Source organism: Suncus etruscus, chromosome 4 (genome assembly GCF_024139225.1).
Source record: "Suncus etruscus isolate mSunEtr1 chromosome 4, mSunEtr1.pri.cur, whole genome shotgun sequence".
Taxonomy (NCBI): domain Eukaryota; kingdom Metazoa; phylum Chordata; class Mammalia; order Eulipotyphla; family Soricidae; genus Suncus; species Suncus etruscus.
The window spans coordinates 93,977,804-93,993,943 of record NC_064851.1 but is presented as its reverse complement, the minus strand read 5'-3'; the positions used below and the strand labels follow the sequence as shown (position 1 = coordinate 93,993,943).

At 32.4% G+C, this 16,140-nt stretch overlaps 1 protein-coding gene across 1 annotated transcript in view; it reads left to right on the top strand.

Moving 5' to 3' along the window:
• The first annotated feature begins 1,816 nt into the window (after window positions 1-1,816).
• TRDN (triadin) overlaps window positions 1,817-16,140 on the top strand; it is a 102,309-nt gene continuing 87,985 nt past the window's right edge. Inside the window, exons 1-2 of the mRNA XM_049772619.1 lie at window positions 1,817-1,865; window positions 2,107-2,316. Of these exons, the coding sequence (XP_049628576.1) occupies window positions 1,817-1,865; window positions 2,107-2,316 (259 nt within the window). The remainder of the gene's footprint in view (window positions 1,866-2,106; window positions 2,317-16,140) is intronic.

Below are 16,140 nucleotides of genomic sequence, written 5' to 3'. Positions count from 1 at the left end.
ATAAATTTAAGCTTTTTATATATTTTTTGCTAAACTGGTTAATCTGATAATTTCATTAAAAATAAAATGAAAGTTGTTAATATATTTGAAATATAATTTATAACATTTTCTCTTTATGTATAATTCTATTTTTCTTATTTTATAACCAAAGTATTTAACTGTTTTTATATAGAATCACAAAGATTGCAATTTGTTATATATAATTTATCCATTTTCAATATACAAGGTAAGTACTCTGAAGCTGAGATTTTGTTTTGTTTTTGGGCCACACCCTCAGTGCTCTGAGATTGCTTACTCCTAGCTCTTTGCTTAAAAATCATTCTTGGCAGGATCAGGGGATTATAAAAGATGCTGTGATTGACCATGGGTTGGCTGTGATGGAAGTCCAACACCCTTCCTGCTGTGATATTGCTCTGGCCCCTAGGCTGAGATTTAGGCAACATATCTTATATTGTTAGGATATATTTTTCTCCTTAATCTTCAGTTTACTATACATTTGAGTGAATTGCTATCAAATGTATATTTATTTAATTTAACTTCAGTTGTGCTTAAATGTAACAATATTTGTTTCATTGTTTCTATTCATTTTAGATTTAGTTTTCTATGAGTCAAAGTTGTCAATACAATTAAAATTTCAGACTATTAATGGGGGCTTTATAGTTGCATAAAAGCAGAAAATTATGCCAGAAAATGAGGGGACAACTTACATTTTTTATACAAATAAAATAAAAAAATAAGAATTATAAATAAAAATGTATTGTGAAATACTACTTTAGTTATTTTTCACATGTTAACACATGCATAACTTTATAAAATTGACTCATATATATAAATCACAAAAATATATAAATATAGAAATGTATGTGAATGTAGATATGTATGTAATTACACAATTTCATAACCAAAAATAATAGGTATAGGCAATAACCTAAAATCGTAATATAAATACAAAAGCAAAAAGCATATAAATGTTAATATATAGTAATGATAAATGCAAGTAGAGGTAAAGTATCTTTCTATGTGACAAGTATTCAATATAATTTTAATATCCAGTATGGTTGATGATAGTAAATATATCAGGAGTAAATACTATATTAGAAAAAATGGAAAAGTCAAATCGATCAATTTTTAAATTTATAAAACTTGGTTTGTATTAGGCCCCAAAGTTCCATAGTTAATGCATACTAATAAAATGTCTACCAGTACCTAAAACATATTATTTTTGACTGCATACAGTCTTCAAATGGCATGTCATGCAATAGCTTAAATGCTATTTTTAGGAGCACATTATGACTTATTTATTATACATGTCACAGTGTGATGATGAGTTGTTAAATATAAAATATAATTATGTTTTATATATACGTATAGATAGTATACGAAAATAGAACATGTTATAGCAATTGTTTCTGAGTGGTGAATTGCAAATTATTTCTTCATTTAATTATTTTTTAGAGATCTTTATTTTTCTGTCATGAACTCATAGATTTGCAGAGCAGGAACAAAAGTTATTTTATTCACTTACAAGATATTCTCTTAAATATTCTATAACACTTCTCAAAACACAAAGAAAAAAAAAGAATTTCTTCAACAGAAAGGTCAAGAATACATCAAAAGCAAAGTATTCAGAAAGAATTCTGTCCATATGAAACATATTATTATTAATGTTGGTTCTTCTCTTTCTCCTTGTAAATATCATTTTCTTTTATTCAGAACTGACATATAAGCCTTAGGAAAAAATAATAAAAAGCTATTTAACCCTATCCCCATTGTACTTGAAATTAAAGGCTTTAGGATATGTAAGGATGAAGCAAAAATGATAGAAAATGATAACAATGTTAGCTTCCTAGATGGCAGCATTGATGGTATTGAGCAAAGAAGAATGCTTCTTATGAGATCATGCTATTAGTTTGGATGGAGGGAAAATTTAGGAGAGATCATGTGGCCACTAACAGTGAGGTATGGTCCTTCTGCTGGAAAGGTGTATTCTACTGTATAAAATTAACCTAAAAGTAACCTATACAAATAATCTATAGACTTAATTTGTCACTGGAATTTTCAAGTGTGATTCTAAATTTTCATTCTCCTTTCTGAATCTGTGATTAGGAAATGCATCTACTACCACGACTGTGATAGATAACAAAAATGGATCTGTGCCCAAATCTCCTGGGAAAGTGCTGAAGAGGACAGTCACAGAAGACATAGTCACAACGTTCAGCTCCCCGGCTGCCTGGCTACTGGTCATTGCTCTTATCATTACATGGTCAGCTGTTGCTGTTGTTATGTTTGACTTAGTAGACTACAAAAACTTTTCAGGTAAGATCTGTGAAATACGTTTTTTAAATGAAAATGGGTCAAATCCTCCAGATAATCTTCTCTTGAGCAGGCACTTCTTTTATCTTTCTCCACCCATACCTAAGTTTTATTCAGTAAAAACGATCTTGCATCTCTAAAGAGAAGGAATTCAGGGCCAGTGCGATAGCATAGTGGTAGGGCATTTGCCTGGCATGCAGCCTACCCAAGACAGACCTGGGTTCAATTCCTAGCATCCCTTTTGGACCCCGAGCCTGCCAGGTTTGATTTCACAGAGCCAGGAGAAACCCCTGAGCACTGCTGAGTGTGGCCCACTCCCAAAAAATAATTAAAAAAAGAAAAGAAAAGGAATGGAAAAGAAAAACATAAAAAAGGAATGGAAAAGAAAAAAAAACGAAATATGAGGAAAGAGGAGAGAGGAAAGGAAGGGCAAAAGAGGGAAAAGAAAGGGGGAAAACTGGAAGTGAGAGGAGCGGAGAATAGAGGAAAGGAAAGCAGAGAAGAAGGTAAGGGAAGAGATAAGAGGAGAAGATAAGAGAAGGGAGGAAAAGGGAGAGGAGTGAACAAGAGGAAAGAGGAGGGAAAGGAGTAAAGGAAAAGGGAAGAAAGGAGAGTTTCAAATTTTCATGAGGTCATTTTGGAAGTCCAGTTTTGTCTTCACTTTTCTACTTTGTTTCCTTCTTTGACAGTAATATTAAATGATTCCTAGGCAATATATATAATAAATTCATATATGTTTATAAATAAATAAATTTATAAAAATAAAACATACATTAAAAAGGACTGATTATCACAATTTTACAGATGATGATAAAAAGACTTGGATATTTAGTTTTGGAGTAGTCCTTTAATAACATCAAACAGGGTAATTCTGTGCTTTTACATTTGACAGTATGCAATAATATCAATGCAAACTAAAAACTATTGAAGACATAAAAACTATTGATGATAATAATACATTAATTTTATATTCCAATACTTTCTGCCTCCAAACTTTCTTTCCAGACATATATTCCAATTCTTTCACTGAAATATAGTGTTCATAATTCCTGAACAAAATAGTGCTAAAAGAAGTTTCCCAGAATTACAGGTGATGAGATACTACATCTTGACTGCATGTAATTTTATGAATTTGAAGTAAAATAGGAGTAAAACAATTAAAGAACGATTTTTCTTATAGTTTATTAAATTTTAATATTATTAATCTCATTATTCAAAGTCTTTATTGTTTCAATTATATTTGTCTATTTCCATATTAGATATGTTCTATTGACTGAGTTCCTTGAGAGAATTTATTAGTCAGGTACTCAATAAATATTAAATGAATAGATGAATAAATTTATGCTCACCACTTTTTGAACAAATAAAACAGCTTATTAAGATCTTATTGTTCCCTGTCATATTTCTTTTCTAATAATATTCTTGTCGTATTTTTATTATCCTTTATTTTTTATGATAGGAGTGGAATGAGTAAGACTCAGAATAAATATATTTTTAAAAATTTAGGTTTTATATACTTAAAAATTCTTTATTCCCATTTCATATTGCACTAATTTAACAATTATGTATTTAATATATTAAGTTCTTACTACATACACTCTATAGTTAAAAAAGGCAATCATAAAAATCAAAGTCATAGGACATGTCACTGAAGATTATTTACATGGATTGTGATTGTGATTATATAGTTTACAATCTATTGTTATTTGGGCTAAAGCAAGTATTATTTAACACACAAAGTCAACTGAAGCAAAAGTGCTACTTAATCCAGAGTCATAATCATAATTCTAAATATTATATAATGTAAACTTCTATTTTTGTTTATATATCTAATAGAATATATACACATATGCACAATTAGTTATATAATGGTTGATCTTTTTAATACTTCTGTTGAAGTACTACTACTCACTTACATGACTAATGTCTAAGGGTTCTTTTAAAAATATTCGGAATCTATTCAGGGACTAAACAAATTATCTTCTACTTTTCTGGATTATTATGGCTGTATGTAAACTTGCTTAGCAGTAGATTTTGTTACAGGAAACAGAAAATTCTGGGAAAGGTTCCACATTGTGATTTGATATCTTATAAAGCTACCACATATAATGAGTGTATAACGTATAAAATGTGGTACTTATGAGTGAAATTAAGAGCTGGTACTCTTTAACTCCAGCAAAAAGGTATGGGAAATATGTTTGATCACTTGGATTTTGTTCACCATACCATCTCTTTATTCTGAGAGATATTTTTTTTTTCAGAAATGCAAAGCTGGGCAGGTTAGAGAGGGCATAGTAATGTTTCTGATAATTGAGGTTAGATAGTCACAAATGTGCAGAAGTTTTCTCCCTAGTGTATGCAGATTAAACAACAGACCTCCTAGAAATCAGACAGGTGCTTTGTAAATTATATTACATTTTTCAAACTGAACCATCTAGTGTCAGATTCATAGTTACAAAGTTGTTGATGGCTAAGATTCAGTCATTCAACATCTTAATTCCAGAATTTGTGGGCTTTGATGAAAACTAATCATAATTTTTTTGCCTTATAAAGAGAAAATATCTTTAAAACAACATATGCAAACAAGATCAATTAAAAATAAATTATTACAAATATAGACATTAGTGGATGTTTATTATTTTCATCTAGTTATGATGATAACAGAAATAAATAATAGCAACTTGGCTTTTTCTTGTCTGAGAATATTTGTCATACTGAATTAGAATTTCTTCCATAAAAGGGCAAAGCAATATCCAGGGTGCCCTCAAGCAACATCTGGTAATTTTTTGCATGTTTGCCACCAAATATTCTTTTTTCCCTCTGGCATTTGGTTTTGGTGCCATACCCAATGACGCTCAGAGGTTATTCCTGGCTATGCGCTCAGAAATCGCTCCTGACTTGGGGGACCATACGGGACTCCTGAGGATAGAACCAAGGTCCGTCCTGGGTTATCCACGTGCAAGGCAAACACCCTACCGCTGCACCACTGTTCAGGCCCCAACCACTAAATAGACTTTTTTTAAACTTTTTTTTGGGGGGGAGTTGGGTCACACCCAGCAGTGCTCAGGGGTTACTCCTAACTCTGCGCTCAGAAATTGTACTTGGCATGCTCGGGGATGCTGAGATTCGAACCACCATCCTTCTGCATGTAAGGGAAACGCCCTACCTCCATGCTATCTCTCCGGCCCCTAAATATTCTAATTTCAAAATATTTTTCAAAGAATTAGATAAGATAAGATATGTAAAACATAAATGCTTGGCACATTGGAGGCACTCATTAAATGTAACTTGTATTTCAATCTTATTACCAGGAAGTACAATCAATAATTTGAGGAGATCCAGAAAGGCATGATGGTAGGAAGCATCAATTTCTTATAAAAGTCTCACAGATATCTCCTGATGTGCCATTTAATAGTTTTTCTAATGAGGTGTGCCATTTATATACTGCTCTTGGAAATTAATTTCCATGATTTTCCCCCCTTGGCACTTAGCCCAGTTAAGCAGGTGCACTGTTTTTGTCAGGCTATGAGTTTAGAGAAATAAAATAATTCAGTAAAAATTAAAAATCTACCACATTGTATATGTTTCAATACTTAATAATTACTTATGTATGTATAAGCATGTGTATTTCTTCACATATACTTTGATATGTCTGTAGAATGATACATATTAGATATATATACACATATATAGATAGATAGATATGTGCACTCATAGCATACAGATGCTATGCATTACATTCTAGGAACTTAAAAAGTTCCTACACCTCAAAAGATGTGTTTATTGTACAATTTCAATCTGTTTATAGATACTCCAAGAAAAGAGAAATTTCTGTAGGCTAGTGACTTCTGAATTCTAATTAAAATTTATTGTTCCTTAATAAAATGAGTGAAAAATATAGAGAACTTAATAGATTTTAAGATGCATTTATTTTAAAGAAATATTTTAAATTTTTTGTTAGTTTTAAAATTCTTTTCTTAAACAATTATAATAATATATATCATTTTATACTATATTTGAATTTATATTACCTCACAAAATCAAATATTCAATTATGTATGTTGGTCCCCAGACCATTTTGTTTGTCCACTAACAATTTTGACTTTAGTGGATTTTAAGACAAAAAGAAAAATCTAAAATTTGAGTACAGAAAGATAGAACTTAGTAATTAATACTAATAGTAGTATTATTTTTAATGCAGGAAAATAAAAATACTTTTAAATTAATAGAGTAGAATCTACATATCTGTGAATACAAGTAAAACGTGATTTTTCTAGTTTTTATAGTGATGTTTGATTTAGGTAAAAGAAAGTAAAAGTTGTTTGTTATTTGGCTTAGAATGTACTCTTCCTTTTACTTGACATGAATCTAGTTCCAGCTACTTGGAAATATTCCAGGCTTAAACATCTACAACACAGTTTTTCATAATAAAATTGATTTATTTGTGTTCTATTGAGAAAGAGAAGTGAAATGTACATAGATTTATATTCTGTAATGTTACTTGTTGCCTTAAAATTTAACTGTTACAGAATAAAAATAACAAACATTGTCATGAAATTAAAAATATTAAAATAGATATATAATTTTAACTGAAGATGCTTTAATGAGATTTCAATTGAGAAAATATTTTTTAATAAAAGAAAAAAAGAAGAAATAAAATGCTACTTTCTAGGATGCTGAATAGCAAGTACTGGTGCCACACTTTTTAGATTTGTAAAGTGACATCCACTTCCTTTATAGTCAATACAACAATTTTCTTATCCATTTTTTTCATTCTGAACATTATTTTATTCTTTCAACAAAATCTAAGTATCCAACATTTCATGTATTTTACTTTCTTCAAATGTAAATCAAGTTTTTCTTTTAGAATCTGATGATCTTCAATAATTCTATATCTGTTCTTTATTTTACTTTTTCCTCAATTTTCATTAAATAGTGGAGAAGTACTTGTAAATTAGAGTCTTTCACTGTCACTCGAGGCCAGTTATTAGAGATAAAAGGCAGCATGTAGTAAAAGATTTTATTTAAGCAATAAGTCAGAAGTTTGAACATGCAAATGTAAATCCTAAATAACCAACTTGCTTGTATTGTCATAGGTAAAAAATAATATATGCAATGAATAAAGAAGAATGTTTATAGAAAGGTTGCCAAGTTAGTTAAAAAATTTACTAGTGGGACAGGAGACGTGGTGTAGGTTTTAGGGCATTTGCCTTGCACATGCTAACCTAGGACGTACCATGGTTTGATCCTCCAGCATTCCATGTGGTCCTCCAAGCCAAGGGCGATTTCTGAGAGCATAGCCCTGAGCGTCATTGGATATGTCCTCCAAAAAGAAACACAAACAAAAACCTCACTAGTGGACTTATCTTCTGAGACATACTCTTTGTATTTTTAAATCTATAGAAAGATTTTTGATTTAGAAGATTATACATTGTTTTCCATGTACGTTGGGTTTTGAGGGAACGGTAAGTAAAGAAGACATTCTTTTCTTTTTCAGCAACATCTGACCTGAAGACTGTGCTGAATTTTAACTTTTGAAGCCAGTTCTTAATTTATTTAAGGCCAGTTTCAGACTGATTATTGTAATTAAATATGGGTAGTACCAGAGAGAGTATCAGTAAATGGGGAAAGGGAGTATTAATAGGATACTAAATCAGAAGCAGAATGATGAGGCCAGAGAAGGAGAAGCCATGAGATTATTATGAGGACCAGGCACAGTTATGTATGTACATTGTCACTAATCAGTTCATCCCATGTTGATCAGAACAGTTGATTTTACAGCATCTCTACCTCCTGCCAGACACTCTTGTGTTGTACTTTCGGTTCAATAGTCGATTAAGCTTTACAATGTAGACCGATGATTTAAAAAGAGAGGATTTCGGTTATAGTGTTTAATATAGATTCACTGTTTTCCACTGAATTCCAATCTAGAATTCTGTGTTCCTTCTACTTTTTATCCCTTTTCCTCTTTTCCATAGCCTCTGCCTTTAAGCCTTATTATCGTGCGCACAAGTAAAACATTTCCTACATTGAGGTTAATATTGTAATCAAACTTTATAGTAGCATGTGCTGAAAAGTGGTCATTGATGTTAATAATAGATCCTGGGCTTGAAAGAGAATATATGGAATTTAGACACCTGCTTTGCAAGTAACTGATACCTGCCAAGACCAGGAGTGAGCTCTGAGAGCACAACTAAGAATGAGCACAGTATATTGCCAAAGTGGGCTAAAATCCAGGCCCCTCTACTCAAATAGTCAAAAAAAATCCCCTGGGATTTCAACTTCTGTATATAGTCTCTCTGTTAAAAAATAATTATTATGCCATCTATTATACCATTTATAGTATTAGAAACCCATTAATACACAGTTGATTGGAATATATCAAATTACTTTCTGAATATTTTATATTCCTGTTGGGGGTTTTTTAATCATTTTTAAAAATATTTTCCTGCTTGTATTTCCTTTCTTCTTATAGAGAGAATTAGTCTGGGTGTAGAGAAATTCATCTTAAGTTCTTGACACCCATAGAGGTTTAAGAAGCTGAGTTAAACCTGAAAGCAAAGCCTAAGTAAGTTCACAGTACTTTAAAGAAGAATTGGCTTATAACTCAGAGCACATTAGACAATGTATGATTTCAATATTTTTCCTTAATTAAATCAAATTATAATGAGACTAAGTATCTGAACACTTACCCACTTCTCACTAACAAGAGAGTAGTCACTGAAATGTATAACTTCTTTAGGTCTAGAAAATTTGATACTTTTCTAATTTTGGATAGAAAATATTCGAACCAGCATCCAAATAATTAAAAGAAAACCAGATAGAAAAAATATATGTGCGGTTTATTACATTCTTCTTAAAAAGTATTATGTATCTGAAACTTATGTGGAGCCACAAAAACACTCCAAACTCAAAGCAATTAAATAAATCACATAAAGGATAATACACTGCATACCACTTATATGAAGAATCTAAAAAAATTAGAAACAAAGCAAATGCAGACGTCAAATGCAATGCTGAAGAGATAGCACCACACGCAGGGTGCATGTCTTACATTACTTACCCAGATTCAATTTTCACTATCCCTAGCACTGCCTGAAGTAATTCTTGAGTACAGAGCAAAAAGTAATTCTTGAGCATCACCAGGTGTGGCCACAAAACAAAGAAAATAATAATAATAATAATAATAATAATATTACCTATTTGATTGATATAGAGACCAGGCGATGGTTATCAGAGATTTGAGATGGGTCGAAGTGAAGTGGGTAAAAGGACACGTACTTTACAAATTTCAAGCTAATGAATATGTCAGTGAAGTAAGAGACAGTGCAGGGATATGATGTTTGTCTCCCATCTCTCAAATTTATTTGAATATCAAAGAGTATTTGCACTAGGATAAGGTGAGTAGGGCATTCATTTTGGACACAAAGTTTAATTGTGGTCTAAAATCTGAATAAAATATAAAACACTGGTTTATTTCAACACACTAGTTTAAATTTTTAAATATTAGCAATACTGCAGCAATTGTTTAGCAAAATATCCACATTTTAAGGAAAGACATTTTGAGGATTACTATTAGCTTTTGAATGTTCTGATAATAAAAAAGCTTCTCTAAAATGATGTCTTTCTATTATAACAGCATGTTTAAACAAAATATCAATTAATATTCATAGCTGGCCATAGTAAAATATCTTGATTTTTGAATCAAAATAAAGAAAAATTTCAGATCATTGTTTCTGATATTTGTTTATTTGATTTTATACGGTTCGGCATATACTTTGTCTGGCTTTTTCTTAGTTCTTGTAATAGAGTAAACATATCTCAGAATATAAAAGATAAAGAAGACAAATACAGTTTAAAGAATTTAAGACTGCTGGTCAAACTAATGTAGAGAACATGAACTTGGTTGGTTCTGTAGGAAGAAATAAAAATCACAAAATTTAATTTCTTTGTTATATTTTCTTCTTGTAATTAAAGTATCTGCGTTATTTAACTTCAAAGACCGAAGATAATTATAAATAATTTTTAACTCTAAGCATTCTTTTTTTAATATAATTTTTATTTTAATCATAGTGGCCTACATATCATTGACAATAATATTTTAGGTACATATTAACATAAAATCAGGGGAATTCCCATCACCGAATTGTCCTCCCTCCACCTCCATTCCCGTCCTACCTCCCATATTCTCCTCCCTCAACCCCCGGGCTGCCAGAATAAGTGGTCCACTCTGTGCCTAGCTAACTACTTAGTGGTCCTACACCTGTTTGGTCTTGGTACCTCACTTATTTCCCACTCTATTTGGGAGGCAGGACTAGATAGTTCAAGTTATGTGGTTTTGTTTGAAGAAGAGAAAAGTAATAAACTGGGGAAAAAATCAAATATGCCGAAAATGAGCAGAGTCCTTCTGGAAGCTCTCATCCTATTTTTGAGAGACGAAGGGAATAAAGGAGGTGGAACACCACAACAGTACAAAAAGTTTACCTCGGTCTCTTTGTCAATGTGAGTATCCAATTATTCATCCTAAGGATAGAACATCTAGCGATCTTGTAACATATTTTTGTGTAATAAATAAAAATACATTTGAATATTGAAAATTATGTCATACCTCTTGTAACAGAAGCACTGGAATTAGGGTGCTCAATTAACAATGGATAATTCAGTACCCTGGCAATGTGATGAGACTCAAATGCAGGGCTCAGGGGTTACTTCTGGCTCTATGCTCAGAAATCACTTCTGGCAGGCTCGGGGGACCATATGGGATGCCGGGATTCGAACCACCATCCTTTTGCATGCAAGGCAAACGCCCTACTATCTCTCCATGCTATCTCTCCGGCCCCAGCCTACATTTTTAAAATTTTCTTGATAATCAATTTAGCTATGCCTTCTTGTTTGTAAGGTGATTATGAATGGTATAAGCTTTATGTTATATTATACAAGAAAATCCTTATTTTCACCTACAACAGCATATATACTCCTTATTCTACTAACAATTATTAATGAATATTTTGTTTATATATTTTGATAGTGATAAGGAGAATGCTTGAAACACATGTTCTGGACAACACAAAATCTGACTTTAAAATTGACTTACTGGAGCCAGAGAGATAATATGGTGATAAGGCGTCTGCCTTGTGTGCAAAAGGGCAGTGGTTCGAATCCCGGCATCCCATATGGTCCCCTGAGCCTGCAAGGAGCGATTTCTGAGCGTAAAGCCAGGAGTAAACCCTGAGCTCTGCCGGGTGAAAAAAAGACTTACTAAACCAGAGTGATAGCACATCAGGGACAGAGCCAGGTTTGATTCCCTGCATCCCATATGGTCCTCCTATCCTGCTAGGAGCAGTTTCTAAGTGCAAAACCAGTAGTAACCCCTGTCTGCTAGCAGATGTGGTCCCCAAAATAACAATATAATAATGAAACTGATTAATATACCCATAACATTTTGTTTATATTCTTCTTCTATAATTCTTATAATTAAAATTAGTTGATTATAATATTTACTATGTTGGGTTATTAAAAAAGAAAAACTACCGATACATTTAAAGGTCTTAGAATAATATTTATCAGGTAACACAGATTAGGTAGTATCACTGTGATATATGCAATATACCTAAAAATGTAAAGTAAAAGGGTACAATTACCTGCATATAACTAGAAAAGGGATAAATCTTTAACAATTGTATCATACTGTTTATTATTACTCATGTTACTATAACATATGTGATATCTGAGTGAGGAAATAAAAATCATATTTATTACTACTTTTATGTAGTTTACACAACTAAAAATCAGAAACTGGTGTTGTGGAAACAGTCCAGAATTCATGAAAATATTCTGATTTGACATTTTGCAGGCCATATATATGACTGCAGAGTATATATATATATATATATATATATATATATATATATATATTTAGTGCATAGAGTATAAGGATACTTAAACTGGTATCTATTTTGTAGAATTTTATTCTTAAGCTCCTAGTGAATACTTTATAAAAAGTACTTTAAAAATACATTTTCCTGAAATGGAATGGGGAAAATAGTCTCAATCCATTAAAGTCATTAAAATTTCCATTTGTAATATTTTTCCATTTGATATAAAACCCACTAGTTCTAAATTCACTTTAAGTTTTATATTTTAATATTTATTTAAGCACCATAATTGCAAACATGTTCATAACTGGATTTCAGCCATAAAATGCACACTCTCCTTACCAGTGCAACTTTCCCGACAATAATGTCCCCATCCACCCACCCCTACCTGTCTTCAAGACAGGCATTATATTTCTCTTTCTACCATTGTCATGATAGTTTTTAGTGTAGTTTTATCTCTAACTGCACTCACCATTTTTTGTGGTAAGCTTCAGATCATGGGCTGTTCCTTCTGGCCCTCATCTCTATTGTCTCTTGGTACTATTATGCCTTTTATTTTTCTTAAATCTCATAGATGAGTGAGACAATCAGTATTAATCTCTCCCTCTGACTTATTTTACTCAACATAATAATCTCCATGTATAGGCAAATTTTATGACTTCATTTTTTTTCTAACTGCATAGTATTCCTTTGTGTAGATGTACCAGTTTCTTTAGCCACTCATCTGTTGTGCGACACCAGGGCTGTTTCCAGATTTTGGTTTTTGCAAAATGTGTTTCTCTGACGAGTGCAGAGGGCATCTTTGTATTGTGTTTTTGTGGTCCTTGGGTTATTGCTGGATCATACCGGAACTCAATGTCCAGCTTTTTTTTTTTTAAGGAATCTCCATATTGTTTTGCATAAGGCTGAACTAGATGGCATTCCCACCAGCAATGAATGAGAGTTTCTTTCTCCCCACATCCATATCAGCACTGCCTGTTCTTATTTTTGTTATGTGTGCCAGTTTCTGTGGTGTGAGATGATAATCTCCCTGATTATTAGTGATGTAGAGCATTTTTTCATGTGACTTTTGGCAATCTGTATTTCTTCTTTGAAGAAATGTTTGTTCAGGGGCCAGAGCAATAAATAGGACAGCAGTAGGGTATTTGCCTTGCACGCAGACAACCCGGGACAGACCCAGGTTTGATTCCCTACATCCCATATTGTCCTGAGCCTGCCAGGAGTGCAGAGCCAGGAGTAACCCCTGAGTGCCAAAGGGCGTGGCCCCAAAATAAAACACAAAAATAAATTTCTGTTCATTTCTTCTCCAAAATTGTGAATGGGTTTAGATGTTTTTTCTTGTTAAGTTCTGTCAGTATCTGTATATCTTAGATATTAAAGCCTTATTTGATGGGTACTGGGTGAATAGTTTCTCCCATTTTTTGGGTGAACTAGTGTGAAAAGTCTAAAGTTCATTTAGTTACTTCTCAATCCTGTTTTCCTACATCACCAAATTTTACCTGATATCTAAAAGCCAACTATAAGTATAATATTAATTTTCTTAAATACATTTATAATTAGATCATTTACCACATATATTGCTATCTTCATAGACTGTAATATTTTTTTCTCATTTGTAATATTTTAATTGATTCCTTACTAATCTTTCTATTTTCAACCTAGTATTCTTTTAATCTTTAAATAGCAAAGGAAGTTACATAATGAAAATTAGTTTATTTATCTGCTCAAACCTTCCAATGACTTCCTTTCTCAATCAGAGTAATAGCCCAATTTTGGAGCACTTAACTATTAGATATTAAAATTTGTTGTTACAATTTTTGTCTCTGATTTAGAAGCAAGAAGAATCCTTAATATTCAAAAATAACCTTTAAAGATAGCAAAATATTCTCCTAAAATTAAATTGAATATTGTAGGTCATCAGTATTGACTTATAGAAAATTTGTAGGTGGTCACATCTTCAGTCAGATATTTTGCTTTTTGTTCCTGGTTGCATGCACAAATGTTCAGGCATTACCCCTGACTTTGCACTCAGGATTTACTCCTGGTGATGCTCTGTAACCATATGATATGAAGGGGATCATACGTGGGTAGCAATGTGCAGGCAAGTTACTTCTCTGCTGTATTATTGATCAGATTTTTCAGTCAGATTTAATCTGTTTGACCTGCATAATAATTTCCATGAGTCTTCAAACTATGGCCTGCGGGCCACATATTGTATTTATTCCCATTTTGTTTCTTCACTTCTACATAAGATATATGCAGTGTGCATAGAAATTTGTTCATAATTTTTGTTTTTACTATAATCTGGCCCTCCAATAGTCTGAAGGACAGTGAACTGGCCCCCTGTTTAAAAAGTTTGAGGACTCCTGATAGAATGAGAAGAGCATCTAGAAAATTATAAAATTTCCTTCAATTGTATTTTAAAAGTATTTGCTCTTCAATTTTACAATTAGTAATTCCTACACATAAAATATAAATTGTTTACAAACCATATTTTTTATTTCTTATTGTGTTTTGTTTTTGGTCTACATCCGGCAATGTTCAGGGCTCACTTCTGGCTCTGCACTCAGGAATCACTACAGATAGTGGTGTATAGAGGACCATATGATATGGTGAATATCAAACCTATGTTGGCTTTGTGCAACAGTGCAACAGTTGCTTTGTGCAACAGTGGCTTAACCACTGTATTATTGCCCTAGTCCCTTCTGTTTATTTTTGTTCCATGTCCAATGGTGCTGAAATTTTATTCTTGGCTCTGTGCTTGTGAGTAATTTTTGTCAGTTACTGGAAGACTGTATGTGGTGCCAGAATTTTTTTAAGAATTTTTTAAATTTTCTTTTTGTTGTTTTTTGTTTGGTTGTTTTTGGGCCACACCCAGTGACTCTCAGGGGTTATTCCTGGCTATGCACTCAGAAATCGTTCCTGGCTTGGGGGACCATATAGAACTCTGGGGGTCAATTGTAGTTCGTCCTAGGTCAGCCACGTGCAAGGCAAACTCCCTACCACTGTGCCACCACTTCAGCGCCCAGTTTTTAAAATTTTTAAGCCCTAGGATGTCAATTAATAATGACTAATCTCATCTGGACCTTGATATAATCAATACCTAATTGATTCTAAATGTTATTCTCTTTTTTTGTTTTTTGTTTTTTGTTTTTTGTTTTTGGTCCACACCCGGTGACGCTCAGGGGTTACTTCTGGCTATATGCTCAGAAATCCCTCCTGGCTGGGGGACCATATGGTACTCCAGGGATTGAACCAAGGTCCGTCCTGGATCAGCCGCGTGAAAGGCAAACTTCCTACTACTACTGCGCTATAGCTCTAGCCCCTCTAAATTTTATTCCTACGTATCACGATTATTTAAAATGATTTAATAGTTTTATTTTAGTAAGAGCTATTTAAGTAAACTTGAATCTTATTGCTTGTCTAAAAATTGAACAGATATTTTCTCTTTGCTTGTTTTCAGTATAATATTGACTGATAATTATTTTTCCATTGATTATAATTTATACAATGGTTTTATATTGAAATATGAGTGGCATAATATAAAGTATAACATTTGTTTTTTAATTTTTGTGTTAAATTACTTTCATATTTATTTTTCCAAGTACAATTGATTTATTGTTAACTTCTAGTAAAAAAAATTCTAGAAATACTCTAATATTTTTTTATTACTGAAATGTAAATAAGCATTATGGTAAGATATCTTTTCTATTTCAAAGTTTGTTTGTTTTATTTTTTATTTTTGGTTTTTGGGCCACACCTGGTGATGTTCAGGGGTTACTCCTGGATATGCGCTCAGAAATAGCTCCTCTCCTGGCTTGGGGGACCATATGGGGCACTGGGGGATTGAACCGTGATCCATTCTAGGTTAGCTCAGGCAAGGTGCTTGTGCCACTCTATTTCAAAGTTAAAGTATTGGCATGGAATACTTAAATTAATAAAATAGACATGT